Raw genomic sequence first — 21,768 nt, 5'->3', positions numbered from 1 at the left:
TTCGCCTTGAGCCAGCCTGACAGGTTAATCCCTGTGTAAAACTCATTAGGCTTTGTTCTAGCCACAAAAATGTTGATTAAGCGAACCCCTAAAGAGGCACTGGCTGTACCTTCTTGCCTGTTGTTCGCTCCAACCCTGATTAAAATTCACTGCGAGCTTTTACTGTCATAACTCCAACTCCGTTCTGCAATTCCGCAGATGATGCTCAAAATTCTGGCTAATAAAATGCACTTTAATCATTTCATCAGCAATGTTTCAGGCCTCCAGATCCGATCCCTTCCCTGCGTTTGGACCGTTCGGTGTTAACAAGATAAGCATCCTGGCCCATCCGCTCCGACGGGACGCCATCATTATTATGACATTTTGCTTGATTGCCTCGGCTCTCGTCTCGGATCTCGGATCTCAGATCTCTTTTGGTTGGCCCTCATTCAGGGCCATGTTTTTCGTGCCAACTTCTGTAGAATTGTGCGTGTGGCCAAGAACGGAGCCGAGACATTTCTCAGTGCAATTTTTATGGGTTTTTGGTTTTTGTTTTTTTTGTTTTTGGGTTTTTGTGTGGTTTTCTTGTTTGTCTCTTTGCCGCCGCCACAGTCTTCAATGTGATTTATTTGTGCAGTTCTTAAAGCAGAGCCGCTGGTTTTATGATGTGAAAGGAGGAGGAGGAGGAGGAGTGCCCAGGGTCGAAGCCCAGTAGCCCCGTCAAGGCGGAAATATAGTGATTGTCTCGATGGAGGGAGAGGGTGAGCAAGTAAATATCAATGGGTATTGGATTTGGTGGTGGGTACTAGTAGTTGTCCCACTCGTATGCAAATGATTATGACAGACAGCATAAATTAACAGGATCAGCCTGGACTACAGATTCCGCGTACACGCAGCTCTTGCACTCCAGAATGAGTTTTCCACTCGCGCAGGCAATTAATTTTGCTCTGGAAAAAAGCGAGTGGAAAATTAATTGCGTGTTTTGCATAATCAGTAAATTGGTCGTTTATTTTAGTACTTAATTTGCTTGGCAGCGCCTCGCAAGGTGCAGTGTAGTGCCTCCACGTCCACGTTCCCCCCACACTGATCTCTGGTCTTATATAAATTATGACTCCCAGGTACGTAGCATGCAGCGATCTGGCATTGGCTTCGCTCCAACTCAGGCATTGGGCAAATTAAACAGATTTTTATTTGCAAATCAGATAAGAGATCAAGCCACGGAGCACAGTGCAGATACACTGCTCCCCAGTTGTGTGTGAGTGAGTGTGGAATCAGATACGGCTAGAGCGGACCGGGCTGGGCTGGCCTGGGCTGGCTTAATATTTATCGGTCGCGTGAGCTTGTTACCTAATTGATGACAACAGGTAGGCGCTTCTGTCAAGCGACGTCTCTGGGCCCAGATGGGATATGATGGGAGGTTCGCTGATCTCCGCCAGCTTATGATAACCAGACACGCAAGGGACGAACAGCGGGTGATCCAATTGGACTACTGTTTGCCTGTACTTGCGGAGTATCCTTGCACATAATTCTTCTCTAGCCGATCCCCGAACCCATTCAGATCGTGTGTATATATTTTATGTAAACCAAACACAACCCCAATTTCGGCAGATTTCAAGTTCACAAACATTTACATGCTTCAACCTTACGCCAAATAAAATGATAAGCTCAACCCCCAACTGGGAGGTATAAAAACCGTGGGAGGTTATCATTTCCAACTCATTCGCTGCGGAGTACCTCGCGATGATCGCTTTAAAGTTATTCTGTCTCTATTTAAGTGTGACCGCTGTGGCCGCCTGGATAGCCCCTGCAGAAACCACAACAGATGCGGTTCGGTTCGAGGAAACTGCCACAGAACCTACCAGGATCAATGGTGGCCAACTGGTAAACGAGACAGTGCCCTTCCAGATCTCCCTGCAGGTGCAGCGCCGCGGACGCTGGAGTCACTTTTGCGGGGGCTCCATAGTCAGTGCCCAGCATGTGCTCACGGCTGCCCACTGCGTGGAGAAGATGAAGGTGGAGAATATCAGCGTGGTGGTTGGCACCCTCAACTGGAAGTCCGGGGGCCTGCGACACCGGGTGCTGGCCAAGCATGTGCATCCCCAGTACACGATGAGTCCAAGGATCATAAACGACATTGCCCTGATCAAGGTGACGCCTCCATTCCGCCTGAATCGCGCTGATGTCGGGACCATCCATCTGGGTGGAACGGATCGCGTGGGCGAGAAGGTGTCGGTGCGGCTCACGGGCTGGGGATCAACTACTCCTGCTACAGCCTCGGCCAGCCTGCCGGATCATCTCCAGGCGCTGCACTACAGCACCATTTCGAATGAGGAGTGCAACCAGAAGGGTTTCCGTGTGACCCGGAACGAGATCTGTGCCCTGGCAACCCAGGGACAAGGTGCATGCGTGGTAAGCCCATAGACATTTTCCATATATGACGACACATAGAGTGTGCCTCCCCCACAGGGCGACTCTGGTGGACCGCTTATTATGGCTGGCTCTCGTCCCCAACTGGTGGGCATCGTCTCGTATGGCTCCGCCACCTGTGCCCAGGGCAGGCCTGATGTGTACACGCGCGTCTCCAGCTTTCTGCCCTACATCAGCAAGGTGATCAACCAGGATCTGGCCTAATAAATACATTCGGACAACGTATAAATAAAGCAATCTCATTGCAGCGAATAAATTCCTTCCTTGGAGTCTTCGTATTTAGTTTCCCGCTCCCCTCTCCTTCGTTTTGGCGACTAATTAAAAATCTTGTTCAATATTCGCCACACAGACGCAGTAGGGAGGAGTGAGGAGGGATTGGAATCTAGGGAGTAAGAGGAGGAGGCACTGGAGTCGGCAGAGGCTCTCCTCTTCATGGTCTAGGCTTGGCTTGGCTTGGCTCCAGCGAGAAACTGTGGCTGCTGCTGCTGCTGCTGCCTGCCGCCTGCCAGGGCGACCATGATAAATGCAAAAAGCAATTTATCGCACATTTAACTCAATTCAGTTTCTTTATGGACAGTCCCCCCGAAGGAGGCTGTGCTGGTGGTGGTGCCGTGCAGCCGGCGGAGGCAAGAAGGAGCCGTAGGAGACTGCCACAAAGTTTCGCTGACACGCACACTCCACTCCACTCCCAGAGGCTGGAAGACTTTCGCGTTTGCGTTTTGGGTACTGGAACTGGAACCGAGGAGGACTGCGTCCCGTGTGAGAGGAGAGGCCTGTGCGCCTTGTAATTCGATATTAGATTTTATGTGCGACAAATACGAAGTGCAAACATTTTTATGTTTCTGCAATTTCTATGCCGCATTTTGTATTTGTAGTGGAAACGATTTGCCGGGGCGCCGACTTTGACTCCAACTTTAGCTTCGACTCCGCTTCGCTTTGGCATGGACTCATGGATTACTTCTACGGCTGTGTAATTAAGTTCAAATAATGTGGAGCTCATGGTTTTGAGTTTGGGTTCTTTTCAGCAACACTGTGCAACAAAGTTGTGTGTTTTTCTATGGGTTTGGCTCCATTCAAAGAGGGTTTTAAAGAGGTTTTTCTTGCCACTAGAATTGAAAAGGGGATTATTGCCCAATAATGCAGCGCAGTGTATTGATCTGTATATAATCTCTAACATCTTTTGTCGGACAGTGTCAGTTTCGTTGCTCGTTTCACGCTCTCAATTTACCAGCTGAGACCTCGGCTACGGTCCACGAGAGCATAACATGGAAAATCTGGCACTCATCCGCACTCACTCCCCACATGCATATGTACGAGTATATATGGAAAGCTAACAGCGGGTCAAAGCAGTGCAAGAGTAAGCCGAACCCATAACCATCTTCAACCCCATCCCATAGCATCCCATCCCTAGTGCCATCCGCTGGGCGGGACTCGACTCACAGTCGAGACTCTGTGCTGCACATTGGAGAATAAATTCATTTAGATCAATCAATTCAATTTGTTTGTCAATAAGACCTAAATGAGTATTTCATTTAAACAAATTAAAATTCGACCCATTTGAAATTCCAGAGGCAGCAGCCCAAAGAAGAAGCAGAACACCAGACCCAGAACCAGACCCAGACCCAGACTCATCCAAAAAGAGAACACAGGGACAGGGACAGCAATTAAAATTGACGCGACACACTTGATTCCCTGATTTGTTAAACGAACGCAATGAAAATATAAATATGAATATGCCAGGCATAACTTGGGCTCGGTTCAGACCCAGTTCGAGACCGAGACCCACAGATCCAGACCCTGAGAGCAAGACCAAAACAAAGACCGCGACCAAAGACCACGACCAAGAGTCCATTGCCCATCTCTGTTGACTTTTCATTGTCAATTAAAATCAAATAAATTTATTTGCTGCTTGACTTTCGCTCGCTTCTCGCCACAATTCTCGGTCGGAGATTCCGATTCTTGATTCCCAGTTCCCAGTTCCGTGGGGAATTGTTTTTTGTTTGGCATGCAAGTGGATTGAACATTGATTATTTTGACCTTCCCCGACAGAGAGTTGTCCACCTTTGGCGGGTATCAAAAATCGGACAGTTTTAGGTCGAATCTGACTATTTGGCCTTGCCCTGGTTGGCCACCGCCTCCATGGCCTTCTTCACCGTCTCGGGATCACCGAGAAACTTCATAGTGCCCAGCGGCTTCAAGCACTCATCCAGCTCGTAGACAAAGGGTATTCCCGTTGGCAGATTGAGTCCCATGATGGCTTCATCGGACATGTCCTCCAGGTGCTTGACCACACCACGCAGACTGTTGCCATGGGCGGCAACTAGGATCCGCTTGCCCTCCTTGATCTGGGGCACGATCACTTCGTTCCAGTAGGGAAGACAGCGCTCGATTGTCAGCTTGAGGGACTCTGACTTCGGGAAGTCCTTGGGCTCCAGTTGGCCGCAGTAGCGCGGGTCGTTCACAATGAAGTCGTGGTACTTGTGATCCTTCTCCATTGGAGGCGGCGGCGTGTCGAAGCTGCGCCGCCAGATCTTCACCTTCTCCTCGCCAAACTTCTTGGCCGTCTCAGCCTTGTTGAATCCCGTCAGGCCGCCGTAGTGTCGCTCGTTCAGGCGCCATGTCTTGCAGATTGGGATCTCCTTATGACCACTGGCCGACAGAGCAGCCGCCAGGGTGTCCTGTGCTCGCGACAACAGCGATGTGAAGGCCACATCGAAACTCATATTGGCCTTCTTGAGTGCTATTCCCGCCGAGCAAGCCTCCTGCAGCCCCTTCTCGCTCAACTTGGCATCGAACCAGCCGCAAAACAGATTCTTCTGGTTCCACTCGGACTCGCCATGCCGCACCATCACGATCTTATACCGGCCTTTCTCCTTCTTGCATGAATTCTTCGAGTAGGAGCAGCTGAATATAGGACGAAGTTTCGTCAGTCCCTTGAATACTTGACTTCCCCATGGAGTTCTAGCAAGCGCCAACATTTTATTAGATATAATTTTGTCTCGAATTTAATTTCACATTTTTAAACAATTTTCGACTAATTTGTCAAAGATGGTTTTGAACGATATGTAAGCTTCAGATCTACTGCCAAAATTGAGCGATTCTGGGGGTTTTAATAAGGTTTTCATAGGTCAGCAAATAATTCCAAGTGATCTCCACCTTGCAGTGCTTAACCTGAGATATATTTACACGAAATTCCAGCTTTTAATTCAAAACCCCCTGGGTTTGTACAGGTTAACAAATCATACGTATAATATAATTAATTCTGTACACATTTATAAGGTATACCCTTAGCTTTATTGTGGACTCCTTCGCTGTAGTGCCAGAAGAGGTTTCTTACCAAACTCCATTCCAATGTTGTCAATGAATACAAAATCCTCTGAACGAAAGGTTGTACTCAGCTTAAAGTTCCTTAAAATCTTTGAGAGGGCAATCTTTACATTAATTTCCGCATATTTCCAGCCTGTAAACGGAAAAATACTATAATATCTACTCAATTACATCGAATGTCCAACCAACCAATGCAAATTCTCTTTCCCTTGCTGAACGGAATGAAAGCATATTGATGAATTTTCGAAATATTTTCGGGAAGAAAGTTGTCGGGATTAAACTTGTCTGCCTCCGGGCCCCAGACATCCTTGTTGCGGTGCGTGTGGAATATGTCGACGCTCACTGCCAAGCCTTTGGGTAATACAATGCCATTGGATAGCCGCACGTCGTGCGAGGTTTCCCGTGGGACCAATGGAACCGCTGGGATTAACCGCATCGACTCTTTCAACACACGATCCAAGTTCACCAGTTTCTGTAGGTCTTCGTAGGAGACGTCAAAGTCTCCTACACTTGGAAAGACATCTTTCAGCTCCTCAAAGACGGCCTCTTGATACTCGGGAAACATGGCCAAAAAAGTGAGAGTGCTAAAGACTGTTATGCCGGTTGTCTCGAAGCCAGCGGCAACGATAATACCGCACTCGCCCTTGGCATCGTTGTAGGAAAGTTCTCCGCTTTTTAGGAACTCCACAACCCGATTGATCACCGTGTTTCTGCTCGCCAAGGATTCTTGGCTTTCATCTGGCGTATTCTTCATCTTTTCCTCAATTATCTGAATTGAAAAATGTTTGAAGTAAATGACACATATTACGTTTCTTACTCACGGGTCTCAATAGTTCATCCATCAACAACTTCGCTTCTGTTATTTTCTTTTCAATTCCAAGCAGCGTTGCGATAGTTCTGTTCTGGATCCACGGCAATACGACCGACAGTGTTGTAAGCTCAAAAATACTAACAGGTTTGTACGTAATAAGTCACACAAATTGCTGAAATGATCAAGTAATTGTTTCTTACGTGTTGAAGTTTTTTATTAGTGTCCCATTTATGAAGTTTGGATTCTCCTTCACATTGCTGCCCAGTGTTGTTTCTGCGCAAAGATAAATATTCATTGATGGTTAACACATTAAACTAAAGGGCTAAACAGATTGATTTCTTACGACTGGCTACTCTGAAGGACCAGTTTAGCAAGTCCGGCAATATTTCCCTTTCACCCTGACCCACAAAAGTGTCCAACAAGGATAATAAGCTTTTCGCCTCCCCATTGAAGATCGGAAGGAAGCTCATGAGGACATTGTGCCTGAATGAAGGATTCATCTGCTTGCGACGCTCAACCCATTGTGACCCTGAGGCAGAAGAAATTATGTATTGACACGGCTCCAAGATGGATGGTTTATTATCTTACCCCGTAACGCTAGATTTCCCGCACCGGCAGTCTTTGTTACTGCATTGCAGGCAGCCTGGCTCTTGTCCATGCAATGGGGAGACAATAGAATATCCTGGACAACATTTGGCTCACATGTCGTTAGCACTGGCACTGGGCCCAGCCACGTGAGGAAGGTGGGTCCATATTTCTCGAATATATTACCGCGTAAGGCCATATTACCTGTTGATATGTCGTATTAGTAAGGAATACCTTTAATGGTGCTGTGTGGGGCTTTATTCACGTTTTTTCCATAGATACTTAATGGATATGCCGAGCAAGGGATATCCTGCAGGACCCTTCACCCTTAGCATCAGCAGGTAGAATCTCCGCCGGCTCCACAGAATATATATCCAGGCAAGTATTCCCACAGCTATCCAGAGTTGCGACGAGATCATCATTCGACTGAACCTCTGATTTCACAGATTGAAGTAAATTTGGGGCTCTGTATGAGCTTTTATATGAAATGTTGTTTATGTGAGAATGAAACAATGAACTTCAAGTATACTTTGTATATAATAAAAAATAAAAATAATAAAAGCTATCTTGAGTAGCTAAAATAAACTCAGAGTGCCTCAAATTACTTCAAGCTGTTACAAATATTTAGAATTTCGGGCTAAGTATTAGCATACCCTTCAGTCTAAACTTGGCAAGCACAGGGATGGGAATTTAATGTCATAACGCTTCAAAGAAAAAGTCTTGAAGATACAACAAAATCCACCATTTCGAACTTTGTAGATCTCGAATAATTATACTACCCGACACAATTTTTCCTCGAGGAACCCAGCCAGATTTTTTTTACGACGAGCCTAGACATTGACACATAACTTAAGTTATTTGAATTTTAGATTTATATTTTAATGAGCAATACCTTAAGATTCCGAATTAATGCACCTTACACAATAAAAAAATAAAGACACGATTTCCGACTTTTCCTGAGATTTTAAAGTGTACATTTTCAAGAAAGCGGACTGTAAAAATATCACATATTTTGAATTAGAAAGCTTAATATTTCCCAGACGGTAAACTCAACCCACAAAGTGCTTGGGTTCAATATCTAGCTGTGCCAATTAGCCAAATTGTGCCAAATTTTTCACAACCATTTTTAATATACTTATGTATATTTGATGTGAATAAAGGAACCTCACAAAAAAGCATTATAAAAAAAAGATTTAAAAGTTTTTAAAAAATGGTTGTATCGTATAAAATAAATTATAATTAATTCAACAAATGTGAAGCTCAAAATGTACCAGAAAATTTGATTTGGTTCCTTGAGGACAAAAATTTGGATTTTGTCGAATGGTGCAATCGAAGCTAATACCAAACAAAAAAGGAATTTAATTAATAAACGTCCTGAATTTATCAAATGAACAATGTAATTATAAGAATGCTTGCAATTCGCTGTTGGATTCGAAAAGGCAGTTGGATTTTTACTAATCAAAGTCTATCCGACTATGTTAATCATCTCCTGTGCACTTCAAAAAGGGGTTTTTCCCTTAAGTTCATAACAATATTATCAAGGAAGGAGATATCCTCATAACGAAAGCTTGTGCTGAAGCGAAAGTTCCTCAGTATCTTGGCCAAGGCAATCTTTGTAGAGAGCTCCGCATATTTCCAGCCTGAAAGTAGATAATACTATAATATCTCTTCAAAGAATTCAGCAAAAATAGTCCACCTAGACAATTTCTTTTGCCCTTATTGAACGGAATGAAAGCGTAGGGATGCCTTTCTCGAATGTGTTTGGGAAGAAAGTTGTCGGGATTGAAGGTATCTGCCTCCGGGCCCCAGAAATTCCTGTTGCGATGAACGTTCAATATGTCGATGGCAACTGTAACACCTTTGGGGATTAGAACACCATTTGTGAGTTGCAAGTCCGCTGAAGTCTCCCGTGGGAGTAGAGGGACTGGAGGTAGCAACCGCATCGACTCGTTCACCACACGATCCAAGAACACAAGCTTCTGTATGTCATCGTGGGAGACCTCAGAGTCTGCTCCATTAGGGAAGACATTTTTCAGCTCCTCAAATGCTGCCTCTTGATGCTCTGGAAATAGGGCCAACAAAGTAAGAGTGGTAAAGACTGTTACGGCCGATGTCTCGAAGCCAGCAACGATGGTAAGAAGGCACTCGCCCATGGCATCTGCGTAGGAAAGCTCTCCGCTTTTTATCAATTCCACAACCCTATTGATAACTGTATTCCTGCTCGCAAAAGATTCTTGGCTTGCATTTGTTTGTGTCTTCAGCTTTTCCTCTATTATCTGAACCGGAAAATATTTGATATTTGTAATGCTTATAGCGCCGAAATGTCTTACATACAGATAGAGCAAAGGCATTCAAATAATTCAGCATCTTTGATCTCCGCTGTTGGATGCCTAAGAGTGTTGCAATGATCTGGTTCTGGCGCCAAGGATGTATCACTGAGAGATTTGTATCTTCCAAGAGACTATAACGTGTTTGAGGATTACAAACTGATGATTTTTTGAGCAAAAGTAATTCCAGTCTTACTAATGAAATTTGTTGAGTAGCGTCCCATTCTTGATGTCTGGATTCTCCTTCACGTCGCTGCCCATTGTCGATTCTAAATGTGAATAGTCATTGATGGTTAGGATCGATTACTAAGGAACTGAAAAGAGAGATGGCTTACGGAGCGCTGTTGTAAACGACCAGTTTATAAACTCCGGCAACAGTTTCTGTTCACCCTGCCCCACAAAAGTGTGAAGCAAAGAGATCAGGTTATTCGTCTCTTCATTGAACAGCGGAAGGAAGCTCATCAGGACATTGTGTCTGAATGAGGGATTCATCTGTTTGCGACGCTCAACCCAATGTGATCCTAATGCAGGAGAATTTGTACTTTAATATATTGGTATAGGATTTTGGATGCATTATTGTACCTCGTAATGCCATAATTCCCGGACCAGCAGTCAATTGTAAGGCATTGCACGCAATATGGCTCTTGTCCAGGCAATGGGGTGACGTTAAAATGTCCTGGACAACATTTGGCTCACATGTCAGCAGGACTGGCACTGTGCCCAGCCATGAGAGGTGGGTTGGTCCATACTTCTGGTAATATTTAACGCGTTGGTCCGTGTTACCTGATAATGCGAAGGGTTAAATTTTAATAGCTTTAATTTTATTTTGGTAGTTCCAATCACGTTTATTCCGTAAGTACTGCAGATAAAAGCCAACGAGAGGATATCCCATGGGACCCTTCACCCTCAGCATCAGTAAGTAGAATCTCCGTCGGCTCCACAGAAAATATATCCAGGCAAGTATCACCACAACAATCCACAGTTGCAACGAGTACATTTTATTTGTATGATAAACGATCCTATTGGCTGGACTTTAGCTACTGATTTATTTGGGAGGGCCCCACGGGTGCTTTATATAAAACTGGGAGGAACTTTACTAAGTATTTATTACTATATGTGTATGTATGTATGTACCTATCACTGGAGCTAATTGAAGCTAAGTGCACCCTGAACTGCCTTGAAATGTTCCAAATTTGTACATAAGTATGTGTATACAGAGCACTCATAATTCAATGGAGTGCCAATTGGCAGTGAAATAAAGCAGGTGTACTCAAAGAAATAACATTTTGAAGCTTCATTTCGTCTATTTACATGCTCCGAGTGTTTATTCCTGTAGAGTACGAGGAACCTCCGCTCTATGCTCTCCATCGAAGCATCATCCATCATTCATATTGGGTGGAAAAAGCAATTAAGCCGCGAATCGTGTCAACTGCTTACCAGTCTAAGAAGCCGCTTACCCGTCTAAGCCCCAAGCAGTTGGTCCAAAGAGTAGACAAGAAGCTGGACCATAGCGCCCGAGCACTGTGTGATACTGTGTGTGTGGGGCAATTAAAGTCTCGAAAAATGTCAGCGGCGATAAATTGTTTTTAAGTGCGTTCCACCGAAAGTTGTCAAAAAGTGTTAGAAAGAAATTTCACCCGCCAGCAGCCGCATCGAACACTCGTAATATATAAAAGTCAGATCCGATGCGTGGCTCGAGGCACGGCACCAAGTGCGGCTTCTCGAGGTGTGGCATTGCGGCAGTGCGGCAGGCTGTCCACGAAACATGAACACGGCACGGCACGGCACGGCACGGCACACGCAAGTCCCAGAGACACCCAATGTTGGGGACGACGACGTCGACGTCTGTGATAGCAGCGCGATAAGCAACATTACCGTACAATTTTCAATTAACACGAAGAGGAAACTGTGAATGCCAGAGGAGAGTGGAGAGTGTCGGGAGAGTGGGATCGTGGGCTGATAAATTCCATAAAGCCTCGACCCTGGCGCTTGCTTGCAGGCACAGACTGTTCGCCAGCGCAGAGCCCCTCTACAAATTGTCTAATCTAATGTTCAGTGGAGTCTCTGGATTGGGAGACTCGAGTGGAGAGGACTCCCAGCTCGGCACTGATCTATGGTAGCCGTTAGTGTCGTCGGCAGTGAAAAGTTGTCGACCTGCCTAAGCAAAAATAAAAAGCAACTAGGGAAATAATCGACAAACGTCCAGCCAGCCAACTGGCCATGGTAGACAATTTATCATCTCGACTTGGGGCATCGGCTTCGCCTGGAGTCCAGTGGCCATAAAAGCTTCTTTATGGCTGCTTCTGTGCCCTGGCTCTGGCTCTGGCTCTGACTTTGACTCTGGCCCGGGTCGGAGATCCTCCTCATCAGGCGGCCCCAAATGGAAGCCACTCGCTCTTCGGGCACAAATCTTTCATTTTATGCTGAGCTCCATTTTACCTAGTCACATTGACATGTTTTCATTTTCATTTCGCCTTTTACCCCATCAGTTTTATGGTTTCCAAAGTGATTTACCATCTGCCAAGTGGTTACTGTGCCCCGACTATGGCAGATAAATTGCAATAGATGCAACAGATGACTGACAATGGACACATTTTGTATAATTTATAAACGTGTGTGCACGTGTACATAAACAATATTTGTTCAACGGTGTGTCGAAGTGGGAAACAAAACCAGAAATAAATAAAATATTTATGTGAAATTCATCCTTTGTATATCAAACTTTAGGCCAGTGAATATCTTTGAACGTATCCCTTAACTTGAAAGTATTTCAACCACACCTCCCACTTAATAGACTGCACAACAATGTATCTTTATTTGATGTATATATTTTGATGATGTATCCCCATCAACAGACAACTTTCAATATACTTTTCCATTTCCCCAATTTCAGGCTCTGGCTACAAGACCCAACCATAACCAATGATTACATTTCACCTGCAACTTAATCAACTTTTCAATTTTCCTTGAACAAACAACACAACAAGAAACTTGCAAAAAAGTTAAAGCACAAAAAAATAATAAAAGAAAAATCGCTTACCACTTTCCGTGTTAGATGCGGCGCTTTCATGATTTCCAGGAGGCGCGTGAGGAGTTCAAAGGTGCCACAAATGACATCCGTAGATCCACCGAACCAGTGGCTGACCAAAATAATCCAAGTGGTCAGCAGAGGCTACCGCACAGCTGCGCAAAGGCCTGCAATCGAGATGAAGATGCATCTGAGCACACACGTCCACTGGCCATGAACTTTGCTCGGATAACCCCTTCCTGTGGCTGTTGTTTGAATTTCGGCCCCGTACCTGTGGCAATTTGAGCACCTGGCGAGTGCCTCATGTGTGTCTGCCACATCGGAAGATCATTTTCCGACGCGAATCGGATTCCATTTGCGTAAATTGAAAATGAAGCGGCAAAAGGATGCAAACACCTGCAAAAAATTACGAGCACAAAAGAAGAAACGGAGAGATGGAAATTGTTGGCTAAATTCATTATTAATAATATCTGAATGCTCTCCATTGTAGGCTGTCCCGAGAGGGTGCTGTGCTCACATGACTCCCCATCCCATCCGCGTGGGTGTGTGAAATAGGGCCAAGCTCTGGTTCCATCCTGGCTGCATCTGCAGATGCGTGCGAGTTCAAGTTCCCAGTTCCCAGTCCACAGTCTACAGTACCCACCCATAGGGCGACGTGTACATGGACATGCATGCGATTCCATTTTGATAATAGTGCCAAAGTCAAATAATTATAATGATCGTGATTACAATCATCGTCTGCACCTTCTTCCTCATCATCGTGGTGCCTGGGAGTCGGCCAATGACTAAGCCATTTACCGTTTTCTTTTGGGTTCTGATGTTCTGCTCAAAGACTGCACTGTACGAGCACCGGGGGCTAGACCCCCGGGCACATCTTCAATGAAATTTCAGGTCAATTGTCTTGCGGCGGCTGCGTTTGCGGTCTGAGACCCGAACCTGAAGTTGAGCTTGTACGAGCTGTAGCTGTAGCTGCAGAGCCCGACCCAAAGCCAGACCACAGCCAGTTTTTTCTCCCGAAGTTCAATTGCAATTTCTATTTTCGTGCAGAAGAATTCTCAGTCCAGACATCGATTGCCTGACTCTGAATGCCTTCCTCCGCCTTCGCCTGGTCGTCGCATGGCCGCCTGCCCTGCCCTGCCTGCCTGCCTGCGTAGGCGCTTTCACAGATTAATTGAAGTCATAAGCAATTGTAAACTTATCGCTTTTCGGTCTGCGCGATCCATCCCCACCAACTGGATAATTCCATAATATTTTCTCTGTGGTTTTTTCATCTACGAGCATCTCCTTCCCTCAGTTCTCCTCTCTCTCTGGGGCTTTATCGATTTGCAGTGCGAGAATGTTTGGTGGTGTTGGCGTTTGGTTAATTTGTTGCTATATTTGATTGTGGCACACTTTGCGCAATTATTTGATTGCGTTTCTATCAAGTCCCGATACAGTTCAAGAGTTCAACAATCAGTAGCTTCATTGCGCTGCGTTTACTTCATTCGGATTCGAGGTTAAGTTCTGCACCATGAATCAATGGACAAATGCTGATGCTGCCGCTTAGCTGCACTCCCAGTCGCGAAAATTGAATTTGGAATTGGTATATCGTACTCGTATATATCAGAATAAAAATAAGCACTGTGTTAATTACGAAAATAAGATAAAAGGAAAAATACAAAAGTCATATAATTATTTCTATTCTATTTTTACAAAATATGGGACTCTTGAGATTTTCCACACTCGAATATCGTGTTAAATGACTCACTGAATATCGTATAAGCACCCTTTGAATGCCTTATAGGGTGTCCTTGAATATCGTTTTAGCACTCTCTTCGAATATCGTAGATTTGTCACTTTCCAGCCATTACCCATACGACACGTCAGCGTCGACACCGTCGAACAATGGAAATAATAAAGTTTTCGTCATACATGACAATAGGCGAGGCGCTAAAGGCAGAAAGCAATTACGGTGCTCTGCAGGATGTGCGGAGCGAAAGGATAAAAGCCGGATGCTCAAATATGGGTAATAAATGCGCCAAGGCAAGATGATACACTTATCCGCCCTCCCAGAGACACAGAGAGATACACATTCGCGCACACATGATGAGTTAAATGGCAAATGCTAATGGAAATATGACAAGGAAGCCGCAGATTCCGCTTTAGCTTCAGCTCCAGCTCCGGCTCCGGCTCCTTTATTCCTCAGGCATATGTAAATAGGATGCTAAATGTATGGGAAGGATGTGCGCCATGCGAATTTAGTGGTTACGGAAGTTGTGCGGCAGTTAAACATGGCGTCTTGCGATTTTATTGCCGTCTTGGAAGTTTGCTTACGCTTTGTGGCATAAATGAGCAGAGAGCAGCGGTATGGAGACGGGTGGCAGCAGCGCGAATTGAAATTCATGGAGCAGCCGGACCCCAACTCTGAAGAAAATGATGCCTGGAGCGTGCCTGAAGCGTTAATCTGAATCCGAGTACATATGGATGTATGTGGCATACACATATGGTTATGGTTAAAAGGAGCTCCACAAAAAGAGATCTCACTCCCTTACAGCCGGTACATGTGTTTGCTTGTTCATTCGTGTTGTGGCAACTAAATTGCAGACAAACAATTAAAATGTTTATGCGACTCAAATTGAAAATTAATTGTTACTCTGGTGGTTTTAATTAATTTTTTGTTGTTTAGAGAAATCTTCAAGAAAGTACGAGTACTCGTTACACATGCAAATTATGGAAATTCGTGTAATATCTCGTCAAGTTTGCTCCAACTAATCAGCTCTTTAGAGTACAGTTGTGCCAACGAGTTTGTTCTTTCGGGTAAATCTTTCATAAAGTCTGCTTACCTCTTCCCGTTTAAGACATTCAACCTCTACCCCTCCACCCCGCACAATAGGAGAAAATCATTAGGAAATTGATAAATGGATTTTTGCCACAAATTTGACAAATTTGCTAATCAAACAGAATGCTGTCGAACATCTTTCACTCTTGGAGTTCTCTACCCGGTCGTCAGTCAGTCGACAGTTGAAAGGTGTTTTTAATTACTCGAAGTAGTTGACAAAGGAACAATTAAGGTTCAACTGGGAATGGGACTGAGAATGGGATGGCTCTGGGAGCTCAGGGCAGCATTTAACCAAATGGAAAAGTGCAAATATTGTCAGAGTGAATCGCAAGGGAGAGGGTGAGAGAGTGAATGTAACCCACACAGAACAGGAACATCATTAGTGCCCCCATAGACAGAGGCAGAGGCACAAGGAGGGGATGTTGCTCGACTTTTCATCCTTCAAAGACAAAGTCGAAAACGAAGTCGGAGACAGAGACAGAGACGAAGACGAAGACAAAACCCGAGTCGAAGACCAAGTCGAGTCGGAGTTGGGCGTTGTATTTAAGAAAATTGACATTTCTGGCAAACGGCTGTCGCAATGTAAACACCAAAGAACTAAGACTGAAACTGAAACTGAGACTCAGAGACGACACCCGATTGTGGGTCGGGGAGGGGAGATTGACGGGGAGATTTTCTAAAACTAAAATAATTTGCTAATATTTGCACAGCAACAGCGCAAAAGTTGAGTTGCCGCCTCGGCTCTGCGCCACATCATTAATTATTTTGGGCACAAGCTGCGATCATGTCTTGGGAGGTGGTTGATGTTGATGTGGATGTGGATGGGCATCGCTGTAGTGGACTCCCAGCGCGGAGTCAGTCAGAGTCGGTCGACGCGTCGACTGCCGTGAAAAGGTTGTTAATTAATAGAAAATTTTCGCAATGGAATTTCACAATTTTACATTTTTGCCTGTTGGCGCTGCCACATAAATTCTCTTGCTTCTCTCGACTCGCAGCCGATTTCTATATTAGTGTAACGGGAATGCTGTAGGAATACCAGTTCCCATTGATTGATGGTAGAGAAACAGAAAGCTTTAGAAATTGGCAAAAGCGTGCTGGAATACAGTTGGTGGAAAAAGTGTTGATGGGATATCCATCCATTCCATCCGAGGGAATCAGAGATGGGATAAGGTAATGTTGAGGAAAGTTGACTGATTTATATTAAGATGTACATTTAAGAAAACTGTTCGAATAATGCTGTAATTTTGTTAATCAAAGTGTATTCAAGAACTATTCAGCTATTCAGTTTAACATTTAAAATATCTTTAAGAAAAAAACTAATTGCAATCTGAGACTTAAAATGCAACCATATTTATATTTTAAACCATTTTGAAACTGTAAGAATCTATATTAATAAACGTGCTGACCTCTTTTAATGTTCCCCTTTCATACTTCCAACTCAAAATTAAGCATAGAAATTTCTGAACAATTCCAGTGTCAATTCCGAACCATAAATCCAACTGTTTTCCGCCATAAACTGCCTTAACATTCTGTTAAGCAACAGTCTGCTCAGCTCTCCAACTGGGAAAACTACCCACGAAGCGGTGGCAATCAGAAAGATTCTTAACGAAACTCATTTCCACTCACAGCGGATTCACTCAACGGCTAGTCACGCCTCTTTTTGAGTGGTTTGAGTACGTGGCTGTGTGCGTAGGCTGACGACTGTGTGTGTTTATGTATGTTATGTTGTATCGGTGTGGCTGAGAGCTGCGCAGAGCTCTTTTTTTATTTGTTAATCAAATCCGTAGCTCCTCTAGCCGCCTAACCCCCCTCAGATATAAGTAATACCACAAGAGCGAGAGAGATGGGAACTGCCAAGCCATATGGGGCTGGGGGTGAATGAGGAAAAACATCAATTTGTAAAGGAAACCCGGGAAACCAGAAGCAAGACCATTTCCCAGTTGGAGACCACAAAGGCAGCCGTAAAGTGGAGCGCACGCGGCATCAAAAAAGATAAAAAAATTACGAGACAATTCGATGGATAATATTTTCTAATTTCTAATCAAATTACTAATTTTAAGTAATCTCAGATCTAATAGTATTAGTACAGTGCTTCTTATAAGTCCGTTTCAAATAATGCAATAGTTTCAGGAATTTACACGGAAATTTCTATAATAATTCTCTCGCATTTGCCGAGTATTTGGTGCGGCTTAATAGTTCAAGATTTCCTTAGTTGTTCACAAATAATTTCCGATTTGTAACACTAAAATTCTCTCCGCAACTACATATAGAGTGTTCCTTATCAATTTAATTCCTTCTCCGCTTATCAAATCTTCCATGCGAGTTTAGTGCTGTTCGGTTTGATTTTGAATTTGTTTTTTTGTGGAAACCTATAAAAAAGTGATGTTCTCGGGAATTTCGAAATCCTAATCAGTAGAACATTTTACAAAAACTGAAAATATATACTAGTCGATTATTTGACAAGACAAAAACATTGAGCTCGAGCATGACATAAGCGGTAGGCTGATAATTTACTTCTAAGGGATCGTTTATAATTCGAATTAAATGTATTCGCTATTTTTAGTCTTGGCCCCGAAGCCCTTTCCAATGTAATTTATAAATTGCTGTTGTGCCAATAAAGTGAGGAACCCTCGCACCCCTTGAACCCAAAACTCTTGAACCTAACCAACCAACCAACATCATCTTTCCTCATTCAAAGATGCTTCGTTTCCCTTTTTTGCTGTTAATCATTTTTGGGTGCAAAAAACCCGAAAAAATTAATTTCTGTTAAAGAGTTCATCGAAAGGCAAACAACAGGGAAAGGAGAGAAAAAGGGATGATGATGCTGGGGAGGGGTTCACGGTGGTAAAGATCTCCTAAAGATCAAAGATGCTCGACCATTTGGTAGGAAATCCCCTAAGAAGTGTGTTCTTTTCTTCATCCTTTTTTTAGGGTAAATCTTTGAACTTTCTTTTATTAATTGTCGGTGACATGGGGCGGAGGTTCAAAAGGTGACAAGCTGTTTTTGGTCCAGTTAAAGTGCTGGACATTTGACCGTTGGAATTGGAGTAAAACAAAGATTTCCATGGGAATCAGCTATGGAAAAAGTTTCCCAGGAAAGAAACTGAAAACTGGTCTGAATACTACTCACATTTCTAAAATAAAAGTTTTACCATCTAATGGCTAAAAATGTAGTGGTTTTTTCTATCATTTCATCAGGGACATCCCATTGACACAGCATATCCATGTTCTATCCATTGTTATAGCAACCAAAAATCTGCGAACATAAAAATCAAATTAGTCACGGCAACAGATCATAATGAAAATGATAATTAATGATGCCTACCATGCATGGAATGACCAGGGACACATTTTTCGCACTATTTTCGCTGTTTCCACTCCCCCAGACACATACAAAATCGAAAAATGGAAAAAAACGGTTGCAAAAAGCAAACGTTTCGTATAAAATTCTAAAATCAAACCGTAATCTACGGAAAATCTATTGAAAATGGCACAGAAATAATTGTCAAGCGTAACGTGGTGACAGCGAGGGGAGGCTCTGAGGTTTTGCATATCCATTGGCATAGAAAATTGTCGCAACAGAAAACTATTGGAAAAACTGCGTGTGGTGGTGCCCCACCCTAGTGCAAGTATTGCGAGTGTGTGTATGGATGTGTGCTGCAACCTCTGACCCAGTCCCTTGGGTTCTGCAAATATTTTCGCCCAGTCCTCTACCTTTTGCATATGCTTAAGCAGCCGCCGTCTTGATCCTTTTGAATAATTCTATGCGTTGAAAGCAAACAAATTCATTTTCATTCGCGGAGGGGCGAAAAAGAAGAAAGAAAATTCAAAAGAAAAGCCGCGTGGCATCTGAAGTTGACTTTGTTATTTTCATAAATATTTATTGACACAATGAATATTGTTTTGTATAAAAAGATTTTCACGAATATTGATTAAGATTTGACGTTATTTTTGGCACTTTTTGAATAAAGAACAAAAATTGTATTTGTAACGTATCGAATAGCGATAGGAGAAATAATATAAAAGTAGCTTCCCGTGTGGCGAAGTCCCGCCAAAAATCTTTTGAATCATAAATAACAAATTAACTTCACGTGAAGAATTTTTGCTCCGAATAATCCAACTGTGATCCAAGTTGTCGCACATCCATAAACACTCAGTTTTACTCCTCCGTTTCATTCCCAAATCTCAAACTAATTGAAGGGCTGCCCAATCGAAGGATACCTTTGTCCAAGACCCATTTGATATGCGCAATAAAAATGGAGGAAACTAAAGGAATCTCACCCTCTATCACCATCACTCCAGTGCTAATTGAATTCAGCCAAGTATCTGATGGAGGAACACATCTGTCCCCCAAAAGATGAGTGGTCCCTCAAGATATCCCAATGACGATACGATTGTCGGTCTGTCACGCATAATAAGCTGTACGGCAGCGAAATTGCGATTTCATTTTTATGGGTTTCTAATGAAAAATCACATCAGCGAAAGATCTTCTCGAACGGTTCTTGGACACACACCTGGACAAACACTCGAGCAACCCTTCGGCCTAGGACTCGGCCGGGCTTGACCCCGGTCCGACCTCGCCAACGGTTTCTGCATTTGCATATATCATGTATTTTGAGGAGTTTTGTTCCGTTTTTTTGGGTGCATGATTTGTATTATTTTTCTTTAAAGAAAAACTTGAATTTGGGATAGAATCTAGGCATTTTTTAACGAATTTTCACTCGACTCTCAAGGGGATGAGGTAGGGGAGAAAAGCGAATGCTTAGTGAACCATTTGATGGTATGTTTTACCATCTTTCTCTCCTTATGTGTACGTGTATCACTTAATTAATATTACAATGCCTGTGTGCGAATTCTGATCCCTGGAAATATTCCCTAATTCTTTGATTGACATTTCGCTGGCATTTCAATCAAAATTGTATTATATTTTTGTGTAGATCTTATAATTGTGTTTGACAAAGTTGCACAACAAGATGTTAACCCCGAGGGTTGACATTTGTAGAAACTCTGTACAGAGTGGTGGAGTGGGGATGCAACAGCATCTTGAGAAAAGATCTCAGAGATCTCTGACAGCAGCTGCCCTCCCAATGATAGAGAGAGAGAGTTCCCTTAACATTTGACCATTGGTCAAAGGGTTGACCAGGGGAACAGCTCAAAGTTCACTGTCAGATGCTGGGCAAAGGGTTGACCAGAGGAACAGCTCAAAGTTCAATCCCAGATGCTGGGTAAGGGGTTCAGACCTAATGAGACCATGGAAATCTAACGGAAATTCTGTTAGATGCAACTAAATTGAAGCCTAATCAAAGCATCTAGCGGAAAGTATCAAATATCATTAGACTCAATTGAGTCGGGCAATCCCATCGTTTCATTTTAATTGCCTTTTGGCGGAGTAAAATCTGCACAAATTGGGTTATAAAATAACAATTGCGGCCAGAGAACAGTAGCGAGCAGAGCGATGGCAAAAAAATGGGTTTACTTCTGTTTGCGGTTTTGATTTCAAAGGATGCTCGCGGAGGGGATGCCCCGAAGTCACCGAAATTGATACAGATCCTTCCGCTGTGTATCCCTTCCATCCAAAGGGGTGGCTGAATGCGACAATTGTATACTTTTTTACTGACGAGTATCACATTACCCAGCTGATTGCGATCTGTTAACCCGTATTGGTCTGCCTCTACCTCACAAATAACAAAAAAAAAGACATCAGGCCAATCAATCCGTTGTGCCGCGTGCCTACATCGGCTTTGGGCCCCTGGGCACATTATCTAATTACCACATTAGCCGCATTACCGCAGCATCTATGACTTTGCCAGACATCTGCAGTGGGTGTGGACCACATACGAAATAGTTTAAACCCTTGGTCCATGCTCTCATTCTCTCTGATGTCTTTGTCTTGACCAGAAGGTGTTGTCCGGTCCCGGTTCCATTGTTGGGCAAGGTGACACACCTTCTGAAACTACCATTGTCTAGTGTTCTTGCCTCTGGATTCCCTGTCTTTTTCCGTCCTTGATTTACGTGCTGACGAAAGGAACGTTCGAGCATTGCAGAAGGAACCGAACCTCCTACGCAGCAAACCCATTTCCCGTTTTGGGTCGTCTGGTGTTTGTCCTGCTACCAAAATAATTGACCATATTTATGGACATTTTAGCCTTTTATGTCGTCATGTCGTCGGCATATTTCCCTTTTGGTCATTCACACACAGCATTCATTCATTGATTTCTCATTCTCCTGTGGACCCTCTGACAACTATTTTAGTTTCTCCCCACCCGTGCCGCGTGCTAAATGTCGCAAGCAATTGTTTTAGGCCATGTTTTTGTGGCACATGAACTTCCTTCCTTCCGTAAGCAATTTCATGGTCATTTTGTGGGCGTTCAAACTAGCCCCATTGTCTTGCCTCTCTGTCCGAACAGATGCTCTGCTGATGCTCTAATGGCCGGAGGAGTGTGGGAATTGAGCCCAAAAAGGTGTT

At 43.7% G+C, this 21,768-nt stretch overlaps 4 protein-coding genes across 4 annotated transcripts; 1 reads left to right on the top strand and 3 right to left on the bottom strand.

Moving 5' to 3' along the window:
• Nucleotides 1-1,712: 1,712 nt before the first annotated feature.
• Nucleotides 1,713-2,711, top strand: LOC117896870 (chymotrypsin-1). Its single transcript, XM_034805400.1, has 2 exons — nucleotides 1,713-2,388; nucleotides 2,446-2,711. The coding sequence occupies exons 1-2, from the start codon at nucleotides 1,720-1,722 to the stop codon at nucleotides 2,608-2,610; spliced, it is 834 nt and encodes a 277-aa protein (XP_034661291.1). The 5' UTR covers nucleotides 1,713-1,719; the 3' UTR covers nucleotides 2,611-2,711.
• A 1,577-nt stretch (nucleotides 2,712-4,288) lies between these two features.
• LOC117898096 (phosphoglycerate mutase 2) lies at nucleotides 4,289-5,408 on the bottom strand. Its single transcript, XM_034807275.1, has one exon. It carries the CDS (start codon nucleotides 5,382-5,384, stop codon nucleotides 4,512-4,514), a length of 873 nt encoding a protein of 290 aa, XP_034663166.1. The 5' UTR covers nucleotides 5,385-5,408; the 3' UTR covers nucleotides 4,289-4,511.
• Nucleotides 5,409-5,698: 290 nt separating this feature from the next.
• LOC117898095 (probable cytochrome P450 313a3) lies at nucleotides 5,699-7,587 on the bottom strand. Its single transcript, XM_034807274.1, has 7 exons — nucleotides 7,395-7,587; nucleotides 7,133-7,333; nucleotides 6,888-7,073; nucleotides 6,745-6,817; nucleotides 6,555-6,681; nucleotides 5,923-6,502; nucleotides 5,699-5,866 (listed from the first exon to the last, which is right to left on the bottom strand). Exons 1-7 carry the CDS (start codon nucleotides 7,549-7,551, stop codon nucleotides 5,700-5,702), a joined length of 1,491 nt encoding a protein of 496 aa, XP_034663165.1. The 5' UTR covers nucleotides 7,552-7,587; the 3' UTR covers nucleotide 5,699.
• Nucleotides 7,588-8,611: 1,024 nt separating this feature from the next.
• LOC117898770 (probable cytochrome P450 313a5) lies at nucleotides 8,612-10,460 on the bottom strand. Its single transcript, XM_034808404.1, has 7 exons — nucleotides 10,300-10,460; nucleotides 10,039-10,239; nucleotides 9,792-9,977; nucleotides 9,653-9,725; nucleotides 9,464-9,590; nucleotides 8,826-9,405; nucleotides 8,612-8,769 (listed from the first exon to the last, which is right to left on the bottom strand). The coding sequence occupies exons 1-7, from the start codon at nucleotides 10,451-10,453 to the stop codon at nucleotides 8,612-8,614; spliced, it is 1,479 nt and encodes a 492-aa protein (XP_034664295.1). The 5' UTR covers nucleotides 10,454-10,460.
• Nucleotides 10,461-21,768: the final 11,308 nt, after the last annotated feature.

This window comes from Drosophila subobscura, chromosome O (assembly GCF_008121235.1).
Source record: "Drosophila subobscura isolate 14011-0131.10 chromosome O, UCBerk_Dsub_1.0, whole genome shotgun sequence".
Classification (NCBI taxonomy): domain Eukaryota; kingdom Metazoa; phylum Arthropoda; class Insecta; order Diptera; family Drosophilidae; genus Drosophila; species Drosophila subobscura.
The sequence above is the reverse complement of the archived record's forward strand: the minus strand, read 5'-3'. Positions and strand labels throughout refer to the sequence as shown.